Source organism: Dryas octopetala, chromosome 2 (assembly GCF_963921425.1).
Source record: "Dryas octopetala chromosome 2, drDryOcto1.1, whole genome shotgun sequence".
In the NCBI taxonomy this organism is placed as follows: domain Eukaryota; kingdom Viridiplantae; phylum Streptophyta; class Magnoliopsida; order Rosales; family Rosaceae; genus Dryas; species Dryas octopetala.
This window is the reverse complement of record NC_141367.1, coordinates 1,547,516-1,567,438: the sequence shown is the minus strand read 5'-3', so window position 1 is coordinate 1,567,438 and position 19,923 is coordinate 1,547,516. Positions and strand designations below refer to the sequence as shown.

Sequence of the window (19,923 nt, the reverse complement as noted above, 5' to 3'; positions counted from 1 at the left end):
TAAAAAGTTATTAAAATTTAATAATTAAGATCAATCAAAGCAAAAAAAACAAAACACAAAAATCACTAAAACTAAAAACTAAAACACAAAAATCACCCCAGTCACTCTCGAAACCTAGAAAGTAGAAACCCAGATCAGAGCCTCAGTACCTCACTGTCTCTCTCAGACTCTCTCGCCGCCCTCTCGCCATCCTCTCACCAGCACCACCATCGCCCATCATCCCTCTCTCACCCATCGTCGCCTCTCTCGATCTCACCCATCGGCTTTGGTTAAGCTTCTCAGTCCACTGTACGGCTTCAAACCCTATTCTTATTATTTTCTCGTTTGTTATCCTCTTAAAATTTCGTTAATTTAGTTTCATATTTTCATTTTTTTAGAGCTCGAACCCTAAAATTATTTTCTGGCTCCTTTGTTATATCTGTGTTTCTTGTGGTAATTATGTTTATATTTATATGTTCCGATTCCGATCCGAGAACCGTAATAAGGTTGTAAAGTGGGCCCTTTTTACCCGATTGGTGGCGACCCGGTTCGAGTCGGTTGGGTCAGGCGGGTCCTGGCCGCTCTTATCCGGTACCGATCCGGTGAGATCTAGGAGCTCGTCCTTCCCAGCCTAATTCTCCCCTTCTGAAAGCCCGACCCACCGTCTGTCTCTAGGACATGGACCCGGGTCCAATTCTCGGGTCAAATTTCCGGAACCTTAATACATTTTGTTTGATTCTTATTTCTCTAATGCTCTCTTCTCTTTGCTTCTGTAAAGCAAAAGCTCTTGAGGAATTGAAGGGGATAAAGATGCTTTCTTTTTCCTCTTCCTTTCTATTTGGTTTACCCAAACAGCATAAATTAGAGAATTAATTTTCCTTAGTCATCTTAATCACTTCTTATCAATTTACTGCAAACCCAAATATGAAATTTTCCTGAGGGCCATTTTCTGCTGTAGTTTTGTTGGGCTTGGCATAGTAAATTTTCTAATGCATGGTTGCTTTGTATATTGCAGTACATGTAAAATGAATGCTATAGCTATTTTATGACAACCCCTTTGTCCATTCTTGTAGAGTGTAGTCTGCTTGTATTGCGTTGTATGTTCTGTAGTAGGCAGGCATAACACCTTTCTATATACGCATAAGTTGACTGTAAAGTATGCATTTTTAACTGTTAACTCCTATTCTCCTGCCCAATTATTGGTGGTGTGTTTTCATATATATGACTATATGCACATTTCTATCTTCAACAAATGTGGTGGTGAACTGTAACATTTTGGAACTAACCCTTACTATTGAATCCATTTTCTGCTGAAAGAAGTACAAGAAATTAGTCATCTGCCCAAAAAGATAAACTGAGTATTATGGGCTTATTTTCAATGATCCATGCTCGTTTTACTTAGTGATGTGTCAAATTGTGTTTCTGACATTGGGTCATATTTTTCATATCATATGACTGTTCCATTCTGTTAAGTGCCTTTATTTAGGTATGTATAGGTCCAATTCTTTGAACTGGGTGGTCATGTTTTTGAGAAATTTGTTACTTGAAAATCTCCATCACTTATTCCTCCCATAGTGTATTTTTGCACCTCAATGGTTGCCGGTTGGATATGAGTGTCCTGTTCATTATCATCCACCACATGGTTCTCATCTCACCTTCCATCTTATAAGGAAGCCATTCCCACATCTTTTGCTAAGTTTTTGAAGTTTTAATTTGAGAACTGTAATTGGAATAGAAATGTTTGCTGGGCAAGCAAGTCTAAGTATAGACAAGGATTAGAAAATTAATAGGGTTTTTTGGAACAAATCTTGCTGGACCCTGGCTAGCTGGAATGAATATAAGAATCCACGAAGTTCAGAAAATATATATTTTTTGAGTGGTCTGAATGAGTGTAGGCTTTGGATCTTCGGTTTTCAAATCTAGGATTAGATTTTATATTGTAGCATCAAAGTTAGCTAATTTGTAGGATAATGATATTAGTAGATATAGTTGAACAATTTGTATGCGCTGCGGACTGAAATGATAATAAGAAACTCACAAAGGCATCAGAAGCTGTGTGTGGATTACTTGCCTGTGTATAGCATTGGGTTTCAAAACGTGCTATGTACTTAAATGTCAAGACATAGAACTTAAGCAAACAAGCCAACTCTACTATTTTAGTGTGTGAAGCAATATTGACACCCAGATAAAATTGATCCTAGCCATGATCAAGGAACTTAGGTCCAGGAACCTTCTATAAAATTGATCCTAGCCTGGCCATGATTATGGAACTTAGATCCAGGAGCCTTCTTTGCTAAGTGATTCTTCTGCCTTGCAATCTTTGTCTTTCAGCTTTATTGAAAGAGGAATCCTTGGACTTGCAGGCAACTAACAGACATTGTTACTGTCCCGGCCTTACTTTCAAGTTTCAACCTCCCTTAATCCCACTCCAACCATTGCACTTTCATAACAAATCTCATAATCCTTGATGCCAAACTTAAAGGACCAGCAAAAAAAGTAAACTTAATGAAAATCCTTGGAAATTAAAAAGAACTCAAGGCAAGTACAACTTAGGAATGTATAGTGTTATGTTCAAAAGGTTAATTCATTAAAAATGGCAAGCAAATATTTTTGGTTCAGAAATTGAACTTTAGTGTTTGTAGGAGTGCAGAGACAAACGTCTACCACTACTTTATATTATTTAATTCTTGTTTATTGTAGAAACTTTTTGCTAGAGGTAGTTAGTCATATCTATGAGCCTAATATAAATGATTGAGATTGTTTCACTTTATGTTATGTAAAAATGCAAAGACAAACATGTGTCACTGCTCTTTTTCATTTTAATTGAGGGCTAATTGATAAATTAAGAAAGGTTGGTAGCCATATGCTGTGAAGTTACTCTTCTTTCTCAAGTTCTAATTTACTACCTGAATTGGGTTTTTTAACCATTTTTGGAACTCATTTTTATTGCATTTCTGCATTTTATTGCACTAAAAAGTTTGCTTTGGTGCTCAGGTGCATCCTTTTTTTCTTTTTGGGTTAATGATCATACTACTAAGTGTGCATATTTATATGTTTTTGATGTGCAGATATCAGTGAAGTAGTAGGTCAATGCAATGGATATGTCAGATGCTGTAATCGTCAAATCTACCAGATTAAAATCTGTTGTGTGGAATGACTTTGATAGGATTAAAAAAGGTGACACCTGTATTGCTGTTTGTAGACATTGTAAAAAGAAACTCAGCGGATCAAGTACCAGTGGGACATCACATTTGAGGAATCATTTAATTAGGTGTCAGAGAAGAGCTAATTTTGGCATACCTCAACTCTTTGCAGCCAGAGAAAAGAAAAAGGAAGGAACTGTTACTCTTGCAAATTTCAGTTTAGATCAAGAGCAGAAGAAGGATGAAGTTATTAACCTTGTGAATATTAGGTTTGAGCAAGAGCAGGCAAAAGATGACATCATTAACTATGGAACTAGTAACTTCGATCAAAGGCGGAGTAGATTTGATCTTGCTCGAATGATTATTTTACATGGCTATCCATTGGATATGGTTGAGCATGTTGGATTCAGAGTGTTTGTTAAAAATCTACAGCCATTGTTTGAGCTTGTGACATCCGAAAGAGTTGAGGCTGACTGTATGGAGATTTATGTGAAAGAGAAGCAAAAGGTGACTGAAGTGTTGGATAAATTGCCTGGTAAAATTAGCCTTAGTGCTGATATGTGGGCTTCTTTGGATGGTGCTGAATACTTGTGTTTGACAGCACACTATATTGATGAATCTTGGAATTTAAATAAGAAGATTTTAAATTTTATTATTGTTGATTCTTCTCATACAGAAGACATGCATTCAGAAATTATCATGACATCTTTAATGGATTGGGATATTGACCGTAAGTTGTTTTCCATGACATTTGATAGTTATTCCACCAATGACAACATAGTCATTAGAATCCGAGAGAGGCTGTCCCAAAACAAGTTCCTTTATTGTAATGGCCAGTTATTTGATGTACGCTGTGCGGCAAATGTTCTCAATATGATGTTTCAGGATGGTCTCGAAGCAGTATCTGAGATAAGTGGTAAGATTCGAGGAAGTATTCGGTATGTTAGAAGTTCTCAAGTAGTACAAGCAAAATTCGATGAGCTAGCTCACCAAGTTGGAGGTCAGAGTCAGAGGTGCTTGTGCCTAGATAATCCAATGCACTGGAACTCAACATATGTTATGCTTGAAATTGCTTTGGAGTACAGGGAGGCATTTGTTCTTTTGCAAGAAAATGACCCTGCCTACACAATGTGCCCATCTGATATTGAATGGGATAGATTGAATATCATTAATAGCTACTTAAAGCTTTTTGTTGAGGTTACTAATGTTTTCACAAGAGTCAAGTATCCTACTGCAAATTTATATTTTCCTGAGCTCTGTGATGTATACTTGCAGCTGAATGAGTGGTGCAAGAATGCAGATGATTATATTAGTTCTTTGGCTTTTAAGATGAGAAGCAAATTTGAAGAATATTGGCAGAAATGTAGCTTGGGTTTGGCAGTTGCAGCCATGGTAGATCCTCGATTCAAGATGAAACTGATAGAGTATTATTATGCTCAAATTTTTGGTAGTGGCGCTCCAGGCCGGATTTCTGATGTTTTTGAGTGTGTCAAAGCATTGTATAATGAACATTCAATCTGCTTAGCTTCCCTTGATCAAGGTCTGGCTTGGCAAGTAGGTGGTAGTTCTCGCTTGCCTAATTCTGGAAGGGACTCGAGGGATAGGCTGACTGGTTTTGATAAGTTTCTTCACGAAACTACTCAGACTGAAGGGACGAAATCAGATTTGGACAAGTACTTGGAGGAACCTCTCTTTCCTCGTAATGCTGAATTTGGCATATTAAATTGGTGGAAAGTTCATACTCCCAGGTATCCCATCCTATCTATGATGGCGCGCAATGTGTTGGGAATTCCCATGTCAAAAGCTGGATTCGACTCGGCATTCAACACTGGAGGAAGACTGCTCGATCGTGATTGGAGTTCACTGAACCCAGCTACTATCCAAGCATTGATGTGCGCACAAGACTGGATACGAAGTGAACTAGAAAGCTAATTTAGCTAAATTTTGTTTCTTTTTCTCATTGTATTATCAAATTTCATTATCAGGATCTACACCGTTCCTGTATTCGGGTGCAGATTGCGAAGTCAATTCTATTGGTCTTCAGTTTATTTATCTTGATTTCAGTAGGTCTTTCCATCTCAGTGAAACTCTTCTGGTAGGTTGTTCAGATATTGTATATAGTAATATTCTGTTATCATTTTGAAGAGCTGGATTAGCATCTTTAATTAGCATTTCTAGGAATTTTCAATTTAACAATTTTCTTATGCACTGAAAATTCTTTGGACTATATGTTTGGTAATTGTAATTACACTAGTATCCTTATTGAAAATCAAAAAGGTGAATTAATTTTTTGTTTGTTGTAAAGTCAGCTTGGCATTTTCCAGCTTGTGCAACTAGCAACAAAGAAAAAAAGAATGATTCTGTCACAGAACATTACTTATAAAGGATCTTTGATCTATTTTCTTCTAGATTTTCCTTTTAATCATCCCATGTCCGTGCGGATGAAAAGTTTACAATTTGGCAGGTTATGCATGATAAAGTTAGTGCATGTGGTAGCAATTTGAGCAAGAGCTACAACGCCTCTATATGCTCTTATCCTTCTCTTAGATGATTACTGCACACAATTACCATCAAAATCTACTTAGATTGTCACAAATGGTTATAGGAGGTTGATTTTCATGACAGTGTGCATGGGTTGTGACATTGGCTTTTCTTTTGTTTCCCCTCTAATGTGGTGCTGAAGTGTTGAGAGGTTTTAGCACTGCCACAGGCCCACAGGCTACTGGAGAAGTAGACGTTTAACTTGTATTACATTCAAGTTCTTGCTAAAGAAATGGGCTCTCTGAAATGCACTCTGACCATACTTTGGCACTTTGCTTGCTCCCTTTCTAAAAGCCAAAAGAAAAAAAAAGAAGTGAACAAAATATGGTATGTTTGACTGGTTTATGGATAAGAATCTATTCTTTTTTTTGGTCATGTTATAAGAATCTATTCAATCAAAGAAAAACTCTTCAAAACAGTACAAAGTACAAACCAACCTGCAGAATACAGAGGAAAAGCAAAACAGCATAATAAATTCCAAAGCAGAGCCAAACAAAAACAGAAAAGAAAACCCAACTAATGGCTTGATTACTAATACAACTAATGGCTTGAGACCCAAGAAACTCTTTCCAATCAGGAACTCTAATTCTAATAGCTTTCTGAAGCAGTTGCTCCTCAGTCTTATACATGTGAACTTGGATCCTTTCACTCCTTTCCATCCAAATGTTATGTACAAGGCTATAATCCTGGCCCAAAATGGTTTGAGAACCACACTGAAGATAGCTTTCTTTTGGAGATTCATAAGCCACTCAAGAACTTATAACTTTCAGCATGAGACAAAAGCTGCATTTTAAAAACAAGTGGACTCTGTTCTCAATTGAAGTTTGACAGACACCCAGTAGCCCCAGTGAACTACTCTTTCTTTAAGCAATATCATCCACAAAATTTTCTTAGAATTTTGATATTGGTCTGCTTAAACCTTGCCCCAATCACCAATTAGCTAGTTTTGTACATTTTGCCTATTTATCTAGCAACATGCTTAATATTGTGGGAAATTCAAACCCAACCTAGTTGCATCACATCATTAATTGGTACACCAAGGTCTTACTATTCTGACATGCACATTGAATTATCAAGCTTAGAACAAAAAATCACTGTAGTCCTTTCTGTTTGTTGGCACATAGATTATACTCCAAGCAATATTCCAGTTCAACTTATGTTGTAGGATTGTGACAGGGTATGTGGCATTTATGGTATTAGGTATAGCATTGAAAACCAGCTTCTTTCACCATCATTTCCAAGTTCAAATGTACCATCAATGTTGCAGCATCAATATATTGTTTGTGGTCTCTCACCCCTTTTCATTGAATATTAATTTTGCAATGCATTATAGGTTGTACTTCAGATTACCTCAATCTCAATCTCTCTCTCTCTCTCTCTCTCTCTCTCTCTCTCTCTCTCTCTCTCTCTCTCTCTCTCTCTCTCTCTTCCTTTCAAAAGAAAGCAAAAGGTCATCCTATTTGGAAATGCATCCTATTCAGCTGTGTGCAACTTTTGCTTTTGCCCACAACTTGCACCTAAATTGACATGGGGGATGTTCTGCATATATATATCTCTGTGGAAATGGTGCTTGCTCCACTTAATCATGTAAAGACCACAATGTTACATTTTGAAGGAAATTAAGAATATTGAAGCCTCTTATGACTTCAAGTTGGTCAAAACTTCTGCAATTTTGGCAATTTGGTTTATGTCATGGTTCATTACAGTCTCACTTGATATGCTAATTAAGTTCATCACAGCTTATTAGATTGTCCAGCCATCTCAAAACCAAGATCATTGTATCTTTTTGATGAAACAAAGATCATTGTATATATCTGGTTTCTCAATCATCTGAAAAATTTGTCTTTAATTGAAATCTATTGAGCCAGTTGCTCTGGTTCTTCTATACCTATTTTGGGTAAAAAGTAACCATGCCTGTGAAGTGTGAACAATAGTTTATGCCCTGGAGTGGAGCAAACTTAGTGCAATATGGAAGCTTGTCTATGTTCTGAAGAAATATGCAAATGGTAGAAATATTATGGGTTAATTTCAATTTAGTACCTCAAGTTTACTTCAAATTTCAATCTAGTACCTCATGTTCAAAATCTTGCAATGTCATACTTCATTTTTCCAATTTGTTGCAATGTCATACCACCGTCAGTATGACTGTTAAGAGATCTGTTAAAAGCTGATGTGACACTTACATGACACTCCCACAATGATGACTAGATGCCACGTGGTCTGATAACAGGCCACGTGACATAAAAATAATTAAAAATCTAGAAACATGGCACATCATGCCACATAATTATTTTTAAATTTTTAGATTTTAAATTATTTTTTATGTCACCTGGCATGATGTGTCATGTTGTCAAATCACGTGGCATCCAGTCAGCATATATTGTGAGAGTGCCACGTAAGTACAACATCAGCATTTAGAAGATTTCTTAACAGTCATACTAACGGAGATATGACATTGCAATAAATTGGAAAGATGAGGTATGACATTGCAAGATTTTAAACATGAGGTACTAAATTGAAATTTTAAGCAAACTTGAGGTACTGAACTGAAATTAACCCAAATATTATTTTCTGTTAAAGCGGAACATTTACATAATTGCAATTTGCATATAGATTTTTTCTTATATTCCTCTAGACACGTAAAAATAACACCTGCACTTCATTCGCATAATTGCATATAGGATTTTTTTTCTTAGACTCATTACAAGAGTGCAAATAACACTTTCATAATAGCAGTGTTATTTGCACTCTGGAACGTTATTTGTATTTATTTGCATTTTTTTAGAGAAGTGCGAAAAGCTTTCGGAAGATTGCAAATAGTATTTTCTGATCTATTAGATCATCATATATAGTTTCTTTGTATAACGGGGTGTCCCAATTTCTATTTTTGTACAGCTCAAAAAATCTCTAGGACCGACTATAGATATAGTCTGGAATAGCAACAGATTTGAGTACTCATTGTTTGTGGGAAAATCCACATCTATCCGAACAGCCAATCACGGCTCGACACGTGGCTGGACAACACCCACCTCGGAGTTGACTCTCTGTGTTCAAACTTTGACCTCCACATCATCACTGATCAGCATTTCCTCTGCCAGCTCAGACCGAGTTTCTACGCCGGGCCCACCATGTTCGGTCCGAGCCGAACCGATGATCTTCCAAGGGATCGAGTGTCCACCTTTCCACGGTCATCCCAGTTCGGCTCGGCTCGGCACATGGGACGGTCTCCATCCGAGTTCTGGAGTCAACCAGTTAGGGCTCGGAAAGACCCTCGTCTACTGGACCGGCTCGGTCTGGAATCCCATTTCCGATCCGACCACACATGGACTTCATGTCTATGCATAAGAAACATGTGTTCGTATCGGCTCGGCTCGGCACTCCGCCGCCATTCCCGGGAAGATCATGCTGGGACGAACCGCCACACTTAAATGCACCTGACACAAATCTTCTGACAGATAGAATATCCAGTCTGCATTCATGACTACTGGGGCAGTTTGCCTGAACCCTCCAACCTTGCATTTAATAGGGCATTCAATGCAGCATTGAATGCTGAGGAAGTAAGCAGCTAAGCATGCAACTAGGTCTGACCAGGTGCATGGGTCTCTGGCAACCATTCATTCACATGCAGGTAACTTATTCATTAAGTCTTCCTTTGCCTATATAAGGCACCATATATGCACAAAATGAGGATCTACGAATCTACTCACAAACACTCACACAAAAATTCCCACTCACCAAAGAGCTTACCCAACTTGCTGAGAATAACTCAGAACATTTGCCTTGTTCTTCCAATTCTCCCAAGTTCATCCTCTGTTCTTCCTCATCCACCATCAAACACCATGACTGATTTCATCATCGGAGCGTGTTTGGCTGGTACCACACCGGTCCATCTCCTTTGATCTTGTTTCTTTTGCAGGAAGATCTCAATCAACATCCACTTCATCATCCAGCAAAGCATCTGATCAGCCAGATCAGAGTTTCTAAGTTGTTGCATCTACCTCACGAGAATTTGCATCAACACTCATCAAACCAAATTAATTTGGTGGTCGTTATACATAACTTAGGTGATAAATTGATAATTAAAAGAACTTGAATATCAATGCAGACAGAGTGAACTTGAAATAACAAACACACCAAATAAAACATCAAAGCTGTCCCCATCAGACCATCTTAATTATATATATGGTTGTGTTAGTGCAAAATCAGCTGAGAATATTTATATACAGTTGTATATTAATTTAGCATATATACCTAGCTGATCCACGAAAATGTAGACTTCTCCACGAATTACCATATTTTTTTTTTCTCAAGAAATGAAATATATTCAAGCCTTTATGATTGTAAATGGGAATGGATTCCATAATTTTCATTAAATTGTTTTATTACGTAACTTACGCTACAAAATCTTTGTTACTCATGTACATGAGTAATAATTCAAATGGCATTGGAGTGAGTAGAGAAATCGCATACCTTAGAGGTTCATTAATTATTTATCTAGAAAAGTTGGGGTTGCCCAAATTACTTGTCCTCCCCCATTTTTTTTTTTTTTTTTGGTATGAGACTTGTTTATCAGACCTTTGATCCACTATTGGCTCAAAAAATTGCTAATGGCATAACTTAATACCCTACAAAATTTGTGCACATGAAACTGATTCAACATATTTGAAGCATTCAAGTTTGGAAAACAAAGGACATTCTAGTAGCGAAAGTATATACTTGATTGGTGCTTTAGTATATGACCAATGTTTGTGGACTTTTAAAAAGCATAAATTATTGTATGTGTTGGTTACAAAAATACTTTAAAGTTAATTGGTTATCAAGTTAATATGAAGCTAACCACCCTTATATATATATATATATATATTTTTTTTTTTTCTTAATAATTTCATATTGGAAGCTAAAATGTGTGCCTTTTTCCATTTTCCTCGTATACTGTTTTTCTTAAGAAATTTATGAGTTTTAATATATACACAGCTCGATCTTGTAGCCTTGTAATGACACATGGCTTAAAGGGTGCAAAATGAATGGCCTCTTATTATCAATTTATTTGTGTGTGTGTGTGTATATATATATATATATATATATATATTTGTAAGAGTAAAATGCATAATTGATCTACTTATTTTTTATCTTTTCTCATATTGGTTTACGATCTAAAGTTTGTCTCACTATAGTCCAATTTATCTTTAACTATCCCATTTTAGTCAATTCCGTCACTTTTAGTGTAACAGCCGTTCGCACATGTGGGCTTCTTTTGAAGGCAAAAAAGACTTTTTGTGGGAAGATCAACTTCTAAGTCCTAACCCACCATCCATTCCCACAAACATAATGATAAAATGGTACACGAACTTTACAGTGAATTTCAATTTGGTCTATTTACTATAAAAAATGTCAATTTGATCTACGAACTTTCCAAGTTGTATCAAAACAGTACAAACGTTAACTTCCATACGAAAATTAATGGAATTTGTCACATAAAAATGTGATGAATGAATTGAAATGGCTCTGAAAATGTGGTCACTTGTTGTGCATATGACCAGTTTTTGTTAAATTTTTCGCTGAAAGTTAACGTTTGTACTGCTTTGGTACAACCTGAAAAGTTCGTGGACCAAATTGACAATTTTAATAGTTAGTGGACTAAATTGAGATTCATTGTAAAGTTTATGAACCATTTTGGTATTTAACCCTAATTTAAATCATTATCATTATCATTGTTTTTATTTTATTTTCTCTTACTCTGAAAAAAATGAACCAAGAACTCCAAACCTCTAACCCACCATCCATTCCCACAAACACTTGCTTAATTTCTATAAAAATGAAGTACACTACTACTATCGCCACCTCCATTTGTGGTCTCCAAGCTTGGGTTCTTGTCCTGTAAATAAACCCATGGATCATTCCCTAATTAAACGCGACGAAGACGGAACTCGGCGAGTTGGCAATGGCAGTAACTCGCGCGGGCTTTGTAGATTCTCACATCTTCTGGGTCAGCCTAGTGGATCGACGATGGTGACGATGGAGGCGTCGATTTTGGATAAGGGAGGTGGCATCATCGCCGAAGAAGAAAAATAAGGAGGAGAGAGTTGCAAATCGAACAAGAACAAGAAAGAAATAGAGAAGGAAGAAGAAGAAGAAAAAGGAGGAGGAAAGCTAGATTGGAATTTGCTTTATGGGGTTGTTTTGAGCGAACCCATATTGCTATTTTTGTTTCTCTGATCAATTTGATGTGCTAGTTGTAATGATATTTATGTTTATGTTTCTTGTGGCTATAAATTCATTGTTTGATGAAATGATGAAATTTGTTTGTGATTTGCATAAAGAAGTTGAGAGAGCTGCAAATCGAACAAGAATAAGAAAGAAATAGAAAAGGAAGAAGGTTGAGGCTTGTTTTTTGTTTTGTTAATTTAATTATTAGGTTTTAAGTTTTTTTTTTTGCTTTTATAATTTATTTATATTTTATTTTTACTTTTTTAGTTTTTGTTTTGGTTGATTGGAGAATAATATTCCCATGAAAAGTCATTTTTGCCCTCAAAAGAAGCCCAAGTGTGCGGCATGTGACGAAAATAAACGCCGTTACACCAAAAGTGATGGAATGGACCAGAATGGGACACGTCAAAAACAAATTCAAATATAGTGAGACAAAATTTAGATCGTGGATTAACATGAGAAAACGTAAAAAATAAATAAACCAAGAGTGCATTTTATAAAATACTTTATTAAGGATGTTGAACATCCAAGATAATTACATCATGAAGCTAAGGTGGCCATCTTCTATCCAAACATGAAGTTTGGTAAACATAAGCGCATTCTCAGCAAGAAGATGCGCTGCCCGATTACCTCATCGTGCGAGGTATATAATTACGAATAATAGAAGTAAAATGACCAAATAACAGTTTAGCTTCATCTTTTAATTAGAGCACCTTCAGCGTGCCAAGACTCTCCATCAGCTGAAAGGGCTGCAATTACATTTTTGGCATCCATTTCTCACCCCATTTTCCTGAAACAGTAGTGCTAGATATACCACATTTTTATACCATAATTTCATACCACCTTATGTGGCAACTTACATGGCATTCATACATTGGATACTAAAAAATAAAAATAAAAACCCAAAAAGAAAAAGAAAAACTTTGTCCAATAAAGTAATGACACGTGAGATGGTATAAGAATGTGGTATAAGAAATGTGGTAAGAATAGCATTATTCTTCCTGAAACCCAACTAAATGGCAAGGCATAATCCCCAAGATGCAGCCATAATCTCTGCTGCCATATATAGGTGAGAAAGAACCAGACACACCCTATGAGGCAACAAGCATTAATAAGCCATGATTATCTCTGAATACTGCACCCAAACCTCGGAGAGCTATCTATGTCTGGACAGCTCCAAGCCTCCATATCCACATTTAACTTGATAAAACCAGCTGGTGGACACATCCACATTTACTATAGGTTGCCTGCTGCCAACAAATTATAGGAACTTACTAACCAACAAATTAAAAAAATAGTATAGGAATTAGGAACATAAAAGTAAACAACTATAGCTTGCCTGCTGCCAAACACAACACCTGTAATGTCCTAAAAAAAAAATAATAATAATAAATAAAATTATATACATAATTAAATATAGATATGGGTTTAAAATGCGTTAAATTTTTTAACTTTGGGCTACCCCCTTTTAGCCCAAGTAAAGATGTGTTTTAAATAAGTTAAAAGCCCAATTAAAAAAAAAATGAAAGAAGATTAAAGATAAAACCAAAGTCCATCACTACTCTTTCATAAGAACACATAAGCCATTTGGTCAAGGGTGCTGATTTCTTTAGAGGGATGAGTCACCATCTTAGCAATGATTAGCTTAAGTTTACCATAGCTATATGAGCCAACTAAATGGTTACTTGAACCAAGACGAATGGCTATAAATAGAGGAGCTGGTGTGAGCTTAAGAGCACTCTTAAGCAATGGAAAAAAAAAAAAAAACAGAGAAGGAGAGAGAGAGAGAGAGAGGAAACTTTGGAAGGTTAGAGTTAAAATTGAAACTTTCTCCTTCTTAGAAGTTTGTTTTTAGAGTAACTTAAACTAACCTTTTTAGTCTTTGTGGTTTTTTTTTTTTTTACCGTAGGAATGACAACTTTTAGCCTCTATTTAAGACAAGGGGGTAAAAAGGATGGTGAGCTCAAGGAAGCTATGGAAACATGGGTGTCCTTATCAAATTTTCTTCTAAAACTTTTGTTTTAAATTTTTGTTTACACACATTTGTTTAATATTGTAAAACTAAAAATAAGTCACATATAACCTTGGAGTAAAATTTCGTTTTTTTTTTGTATGAAAATTTTAACACCACCCCAAACATTTTTCGTTCAAATTTCAGCAGGAGGCAGAGACCAGAGGGGAGGAAGAGGCGAGCCGGTCGCGTCGCCAATCAGAGGAGGGTGGCACCGGCGGCAAATCGAAGATAGAGTCAGAAGAAGAGAGAGAAGAGATCTGGGAGGGAGAAGAGGGAGAGGAGGAAGAGAAGATATGCGCCTGGAAGCTAGGTTCTTGTCTTCCTGATAGCTGGTGGACTAGGAGAGAGAAATGAGAGGGAAGAAGAGAGAGTCACTGGAGGAAAAGAAAGGAAAGAAAAGAAAAAACAAAGGAAAGAAAACAAAAAAAAAGAAAAAAAAAAAGGGTTTAGGGTTGATTGGTATCACTTAAAAATGGGTTTAGGCCGAAATTACTTAAAATCCAAATAACTCACAAAAATTAACTTCGAGGTTCGAAAAACGTTCTGTAAAATTTCGTGAGCTCATCTCAATAAATCCTATTTTTCTACGACTTTAAATTCATTTATTGTCTTCCAAAATTCCTCAGAAAAATTCTAATATCTCCAAATTAACAAGATAATTATCAATAAATCACTATTTACTCCAAAATAAATTATAAACCAACTTTCCGAGATATCACAATCTATTTGGATTGTGTTTGGTTATTGGGTTAAAGGGTTTAGAAAATAACAATACATGTCATTTCCTTATTTGTCCACGTATGTTTTAAGAACAATTGGATTCAAAATGATTAAATATCCCTTAAAAAATGTCATTTTTATGTAATTGTTAATTAGTGAACCTTTTTTATTTATTAGTATTTGCCTTCAACACGTATTATATTCATCTTATTGAATAATTATTTAATTCATGATTTAATATTGTAATATAAATAAATTTGAGGTGTTATTTATATAATTATTAATTAGTGACCTATTTTTTTAACAATATTTACCTCTAGCGTGTATTATATTCACATTATATCACATGAACCTTACTATATAATTTGGTTTCTTCAATTTTTTTTTTATCAATATAGTAGATAATATGTTAAATAAACATATGATCAAGTTTCATTTAAAATTTCCGTATTTTGATAGCAATTTTCGTCGTTTTTGTCTAATTTTGTTGAAATCGAAATTTCCATCAAAAATTTTCTCGAAACCAAAATTTTGCTCCTTGCATATAACCTTATTATAGCCCTAGGAACATGTTTTGAGGTTTAAAATTAAATAAAAAAATGAAAAACAAGGAAAAATCTAAAATCTAAAAATTTTTCCATAAAAATTCGCAGTTTCATATGGCCTACTTTCGGGCCTTATAACTGGAGTTCTAGAACTCTGTTTTGAGATCTATTTATATGGTTGTAAAGAGGAGATGCATAGCTGCAAAATGAGGGTAGATTACAGAATTTGGTAGAGATTTGATAGGTTTAAACTCGAGGTAAAATTAACAAAAAAATTCTGGAAAACAGGGGCTGAGTAGGAAGATGATCAATAGTGACTGGCCAACAACCCCCACTCGCACCGCCGGCGCGTGGCAGCTGTTTTCAGTGACTTTCGTCGCCTAATTTCTGACCCTCCCAACTCCATTTTTTGATACAAGTCTAATGGTACTAGTTTCAAGTCAATCAAACACCTCTAAATTAGAGTATGAGTTATACTCCCTTAAAAAAAAGGTGAGAAAAATTTAAATTTAATTAATTTTTATCTAAACTATACAATTTTAAATTTTCTTAAACTCGAGCACGTAGAAACAGATCGAGAGGGAACCCGTGCTTAAGAAATTAAGGTTGGGTCTCTATTCCTGAATGATTAGACTATATTACAATTAATCTTTGTGTCATATTGTGTGATTTATTTTCTTGTGATGATATTTCTTTATTAAATGTATTAAGTTCATTTATTTGTATTACTATATTAGTGGATAAACTTTTATTATTAATCTTGTTATTATTGATATCATGGGTGTGCACTGTGAAATTTCTTAAGTCTGTGATACATTCAAATTGTATAAGATTGGTTTATCATTCATGTACAATTCAACCTCTCTACATATGCATTGTTCATCTTTGCATGCACAATCATAAATGCATAAGGAAAGTGTGGTTGTGTACAGTGATAATAAAACGATTAATTGAGACACCAAAGGGAAAATGGATGGCCTTGGTGGTCTCATGATTTGTGAAAGAATTGTTGTGATTGAAGGAAAACTGGAAAGAATAATATGAAACATATTTGAGGTTAAAGGACGGATGAGTGTTGGCTCATACATGAGACATTCGGGGCCGGCCACAGTGGTAAGATGCACGGTATGGGACGTGTACGTAGGCCTGTTTGTCTTATATATGGTCAACGAGAATAGATAAAGAGTGAGTACATGCATTTTTATTGCATATAACTGTAATCATTATCTATTTTCTTTTTTGTTACTGAGGCATTGATTAATTGTGATAACTGGTCATGAGGGATCATTATACCCTACTGAGCCTTAAAATTTCACACCCTAAGAGATTGTGCAGGTGACAAAAATATGACTGATATATGATGTGAAATACTCAAGTGGAATTTAGAGAATTTGCTGGAGTGTCATGCTTTGTTTTATTATCAATAAATTGTAATATCTAAGAAGATGAACATCTTATGTGGTACTCTTGAAATAGTAGTTTGCTAAATAAAGTTTATTTGCACACTTATTTTAATTAGTTTCCTAAATTATTCATTTTATTTTATTTTATCTTCTTTTCACATTTTATTTGTAGAAACAATTTTATTAATCTACGATTAAGACGTAAGTCACACTTCACTTCAAAATATTAGGCTTTATTTAGGTTTGGGGTGTGACAACACAAAACTACCAAAAGCTCTAAACAAATGCATCAAAAATAAATCAAACCAAACTACCAAACTCTAGCCCTCTTGCAGTCTTGCTACTGCAACTTGGGCACTTGTACTACCTTGATAAAACTTAGGCCTTTGCCTTGGAAGGAGATAAATGAGAGATGAACTTACATGATTTATGATAGCAAATTAGGGATTTCAAAATTAGGGATTTTGGGCAACTGGGCAAATGAGAAAGAAGATGGTGCAATTTTGGTCACTGGTGATGCTTGCTTGGTCGCCGGTGATGCAGAAGATGAGTGATGAGAGCAGATGAGATGAGAGAGAGCACTGGAGCCTAGAGGAAATCGAAGTGGCTGAGACTAAGAGAGTGATTCGAATTCGATGGTCAGCTAAGAGAGAGAAAGAGGCTTGGGAGTTGGGTTTGGGCTTGGGTTATTTTTTTACACTCACACACACACACCCCAAACTCACACACAACCCAAGCTACCAAAGGCCCAGCTTTAATTCCATAAGGTCAGTTGTTTGGGTAACCAACTATCGCCAATTTCCAAAACCGACAACATAATCGATGGTTGTGGGTCGATTGTTGGTTGAAACCGACTCTTAATTATGGGTTGGTTGTCGGGTAAAAACCGACCCATTCCCAGCCCTATAAGCTATGATATCCTAAGAAATTCGGCATCGTACGTGCGTAGAGATGGATGGTCTTGTGGGCTATGTCACATCAAATGCATAGCTTGCATATATTCTTAGGCATGCATGCATCTTGCTCAATCATCTCACCCACAAAATTTAAGCCTCAATTACTAAGGGCTCAAATCCTCCTAGCCCTAGGATTTAATCCAATTGTTAAAATTGATGGATCCATTTACAATTTGTTAATAATACCAATTAATATAGCATCGATAAATGATAGAAATAGGTTGGGTTAAATTGATCTTTATTAAAGGACGCAGTTATTTAAGATGAAACCAATGCAAGATACTTATTAATGACTTTGAGATTGATCTGACCTGATAACATAATATGTTAGACTTTCTAAGAAAAGAACATTTCTAAATCTAAGAAAATTAATGCTTATGCATATTATAGTGTGCTAGAGTCCCTCAATCAACATTAATAATGTGCCTTGAGTTGAATGGCATAATCTAGGCATATCGAGGATTAAGAAATCCACGAAGAGAAAAGGCGACATACAAGGGCTAACCAAATCATGGTATATTGATTGATGAGATTGCTATATACGTACATGTATATACAAAATCCTGAAGAAACTCAACCACGAGATAAAGATTACTTTGGAGTTCCTGACCTTCCTTCCTGCAGGTATATTGGAGAATGGAGACCAGGGACGGATCCAGGATCCAAATCTTGGGGGGTCATGATTAGGTGGAGCTTGGCGCCGCGAAGCGGCGGCGAAATTTTTTAGGGACCGAGCAGGTGACCTGTTGCGGCAGTGGGGGAGGCGGGCACCAGGGATTTGATTTCGGGAAGAGGCTGAAACTGAAAGAGCACACTGCACACAGCCACTGAGCCACACACACAACACAGCCCCAGCCCGCAGCCACTAGCCCAGCCCCCTCTTCAGCCCTGCTGCCCGCCTGCCCTGTTTCTCTTCTCTCTTTCTCTGTTTCTCACTTTCGCAGGAACACTTTCATGGCGAATCATCACCTGTTGCCCTGCTGGCTGCTGGAAGGCTGGAGGTCGCCTTCTTCACGTCGGGCCGTCGGGGTCGGGGGGTCACCTTCTTCACGTCGGGGGGTCGCCTTCTTCAAGTCGGGGGGTCGCTGGTGTCGCCGTGGACGGATCTAAGCCTATGTGCTCCGCCGTTCGGGGGGTCGCCCGACCCCCCAAGGTTGGCTGTGCGTCCGTCCCTGATGGAGACTATTGAAATACGGGGGGGGGGGGGGGAGAGAGAGAGAGAGAGAGAGAGAGAGAGAGAGAGAGAGAGAGAGAGAGATAATGCCACATCTCAATAACGGGGATAGGCCTGTCCCTCTCATACTTGTTTAAAGCCTTAATGGCTACCTGCTTTTTAACGTGTGAGACTCTTGTGAATAGAGATCTCTCTATTTCACGTTACTATTCATTTAATTGTTGAGTTTATTTCATATTTAGTATCTAAACTTTGACCCTTGTCTTAATGTGCTACCTAAACTTTTATTTGTCCTAATTGAATACCTAAACTTTTTATTTTGTGTCTAATAGATACCAAAATGAATTCCTGTTAAAATTGTCAACAAAAGTTAGGGGCAATATAGTTATTTTTTGAAGTGACTATATTCCTTAATTACCATTTTCATTATTGCACAGTTCTCCCTCTACTTTGATCTCATAAGGGCCATCTTCACAAAGGTTCCACAGCGTAGCTACCAGAAATATCAAAACTAGCTACCGAGATAAATCAAAACTAGCTACCTAGATAAATTTATTTGTCCACGTGGCTATTTTTTATAAATTAAAATCGTGCTACATCAGCATTTAACAAATTTTTTTACGGAAAACTTAACGGTAGTATGTATTTGTTAAAAAATTGAAGTTAAGATACTAAATAGTTAAAATTTAAATCTGAGGTACCAAGTTGCAATACGAGATATACTTGAGGTACTAAATTACAATTTGCCCTTAATTTAATAGATTATGCATGCAGTTGAAATAAGTGAGGATGATCAATTCATTATCTTATAAGTACACCACTTTTAATTGGTTTCAGTGTGAAAACATATATCATGAGAAATTTGTACGTCAGTATCAGTATTTGTTTCAGTGTGAAAACAAATCTATCTCTCTTCAATCTGTGTGTCTGTTACATTGACAATTTTCAAACTATTACAGCTTTGGCTTCCAACCATTTATGCAGCACTAGCTGATATTTAAGCAAACCACCTGTTATTGACCAATATGTTTTTGAGTCATGGGTTGGTTAAAAAACACAGAGCAAATAAATTTAACAAATACTACCTGAAAAGCAAAAAGTAGAAAATCGAACGAGTTATTTCTTGTCAATCTGAATATATCAAAGCCAGGGCTTTGATGCAACAAACAATGAACTGTAACACAAACTAGAACTAATGCCTAAGAAGTGATCATGAAATCCTGTAATCGTGATTTCAAGAT

General features: G+C 36.2%; 2 protein-coding genes across 2 annotated transcripts in view; both read left to right on the top strand.

The window, feature by feature from the left end:
* The window catches only part of LOC147292401 (uncharacterized), a 61,378-nt gene extending 42,181 nt beyond the window's left edge, over window positions 1–19,197 (top strand). Inside the window, exon 8 of the mRNA XM_086230312.1 lies at window positions 19,162–19,197. Coding sequence (XP_086086438.1) covers window positions 19,162–19,197 — 36 coding nt within the window. The remainder of the gene's footprint in view (window positions 1–19,161) is intronic.
* LOC147292402 (zinc finger BED domain-containing protein RICESLEEPER 1-like) lies at window positions 87–5,413 on the top strand. Its single transcript, XM_086232636.1, has 2 exons — window positions 87–288; window positions 3,048–5,413. Exon 2 carries the CDS (start codon window positions 3,075–3,077, stop codon window positions 5,052–5,054), a length of 1,980 nt encoding a protein of 659 aa, XP_086088762.1. The 5' UTR covers window positions 87–288; window positions 3,048–3,074; the 3' UTR covers window positions 5,055–5,413.
* Window positions 19,198–19,923: the final 726 nt, after the last annotated feature.